This window comes from Sycon ciliatum, chromosome 7 (genome assembly GCF_964019385.1).
Source record: "Sycon ciliatum chromosome 7, ocSycCili1.1, whole genome shotgun sequence".
Taxonomy (NCBI): domain Eukaryota; kingdom Metazoa; phylum Porifera; class Calcarea; order Leucosolenida; family Sycettidae; genus Sycon; species Sycon ciliatum.
The window spans coordinates 29,982,316-29,984,696 of record NC_088649.1 but is presented as its reverse complement, the minus strand read 5'-3'; the positions used below and the strand labels follow the sequence as shown (position 1 = coordinate 29,984,696).

The window sequence follows — 2,381 nt, the reverse complement described above, 5'->3', positions numbered from 1 at the left end:
GCCAGGCGAGCGGCCAGGCGAGCGGCCAGGCGGGGCGGTATTGCGAGCGGCCAGGCGGGCCGGCGCTCAGGCCCCGCACTCAGAGCCGGCGCTAAGAGCCGGCGCTAAGAGCAGGCGCTCAGAGCCGGCGCTCAGAGCCGGCACTCAGAGCCGGCGCTCAGAGCCGGCGCTCAGAGCCAGCGCTCAGAGTCGGTGCTCAAACCCTGCGCTCAGAACCGTCGCTCAGAGCCGGCGCTCAGAGCCGGCACTCAAAGCCGGCGCTCAAAGACAAAGCGGCCAGCCCAGCGACCAGGCGAGCGGCCAGGCGAGCGGCCAGGCGAGCGGCCAAGCGAGCGGCCAGGCAAGCGGCCGGGCGAGCGGCCAGGCGAGAGGCCAGGCGAGCGGCCAGGCGAGCGGCCAGGCGAGCGGCAATGCGAGCCGGCGCTCAGGGCCGGCGCTTAGACCCGGCGCTCAGAGGCGGCGCTCAGAGCCTGTGCTCAAATCCAGTGCCTCAAAGCCGGCGATCAAAGCCTAACGGCCCGACGAGGGGCAATGCGAGCGGCCAGGGGAACGGCCAGGCGAGCGGCAAGGCGAACAGCCAGGCGAGCGGCCAGGCGAGCGGCCAGGCGAGCGGCAGGGCGAGGGGCAATGCGAGCGACCAGGCGAGCGGCCAGGCGAGCCGGCGCTCACAGCCGGCGCTCACAGTCGGCGCTCAAAGCCGAACGCCCAGCTGAGCGGCCAGGTGAGCGACCAGGCGAGCCGGCACGCGAGCGGCCAGGCGGGCGGCCAGGCGAGCGGCCAGGGGAGCGGCCAGTCGAGCGACCAGGCGAGCGGTCAGGCGGGCGGCCAGGCGAGCCGGCGCTCAGAGTCGGCGCTTAGAACCGGCGCTCAGAGTCAGCGCTCAAAGCCGGCGCTCAGAGCCTGCGCTCAAATGCGGTGCTCAAAGCCAGCGCTCAGGGCCGGCGCTCAGAGCCGGTGATCAGAGCCGGCCCTCAGTGCTGCCGCTCAGGGCCGGCGCTCAAAGCCGGCGCTCAAAGACGAGCGGCCAGCCGAGTGGCCAGGCGAGCGGCCAGGCGAGCGGCCAGGCGAGCGGCCAGGCGAGCGGCCAGGCGAGTGGCCAGGCGAGTGGCCAGGCGAGCGGCCAAGCGACCCGGCGCTCAGAGCCGGCGCTCGGAGCGGGCGCTCACAGCAGGCGCTTAGAGCTGGCGCTCACAACCGGCGCTGACAGCCGACGCTCAGAGCCGGCATTCAGAGCCGGCGCTCAAAACTGGCACTCAGAACCGACGCCCAGAGCTGGCGCTCAAAGCCGAGCGGTCAGTCGAGTGGACAGGCGAGCGGCCAGACGAATGGCCAGGGCCGGCGCTCAGAGCCGGCGTTCAAGCCGCTCAAGCGGTCAGGCGAGCTGCCAGGCGAGCGGTATTGCGAGCGGCCAAGCGGGCCGGCGCTCAGGGCCGGCGCTCAGGCCCGGCACTCAGAGCCGGCGCTCAGAGCAGGCGCTCAGAGCCGGCGCTCGGAGCCGGCGCTCAGAGCAGGCGCTTAGAGCTGGCGCTCACAACCGGCGCTGACAGCCGACGCTCAGGGCCGGCGTTCAGAGCCGGCGCTCAGAGCTGGCGCTCAGAGCCGGCGCTCAAGCCGCACTCAGAACCGACGCCCAGAACCGGCGCTCAAAGCCGAGCGGTCAGTCGAGTGGACAGGCGAGCGGCCAGACGAGTGGCCAGGGCCGACGCTCTGAGCCGGCACCCAGAGCCGGCGCTCAAGCCGCCCAAGCGGTCAGGCGAGCTGCCAGGCGAGCGGTATTGCGAGCGGCCAGGCGGGCCGTCGCTCAGGGCCGGCGCACAGGCCCGGCACTCAGAGCCGGCGCTCAGAGCAGGCGCTCAGAGCCAGCGCTCAGAGCCAGCGCTCAGAGTCGGTGCTCAAACCCTGCGCTCAGAACCGTCGCTCAGAGCCTGCGCTCAGAGCCGGCGCTCAAAGACAAAGCGGCCAGGCGAGCGGCCAGGCGAGCGGCCAGGCGACCGGCGAGGCGAGCGGCCAGGCGAGCGGCCAGGCAAGCGGCCAGGCGAGAGGCCAGGGGAGCTGCCAGGCGAGCGGCAATGCGAGCCAGCGCTCAGAGCAGGCGCTCAGGGCCGGCGCTTAGACCCGGCGCTCAGAGCCTGTGCTCAAATTCAGTGCTCAAAGCCGGCGATCAAAGCCTAACGGCCCACCGAGGGGCAAGGCGAGCGGCCAGGCGAGCGGACAGGTGAGCGGCCAGGCGAGCGGCCAGACGAGCGGCCAGGCGAGCGGCCAGGCGAGAGCGGCAAGGCGAGCGGCCAGGCGAGCCGGCGGTCAAAGGCAGCGCTCAGATCTAGCGCTCAGAGCCAGCGCTCAGGGCCGGCGCTCAAGCCGGTGATCAGAGCCGGCCCTCG

The 2,381-nt window shown here is 73.0% G+C and overlaps 1 protein-coding gene across 1 annotated transcript; it reads left to right on the top strand.

The window, feature by feature from the left end:
* The first annotated feature begins 627 nt into the window (after positions 1-627).
* On the top strand, positions 628-2,172 carry LOC135821821 (transcriptional regulatory protein AlgP-like). The gene is made up of 2 exons (XM_065334815.1): positions 628-721; positions 1,208-2,172. The coding sequence occupies exons 1-2, from the start codon at positions 628-630 to the stop codon at positions 2,170-2,172; spliced, it is 1,059 nt and encodes a 352-aa protein (XP_065190887.1).
* The last annotated feature ends 209 nt before the right edge of the window (positions 2,173-2,381 follow it).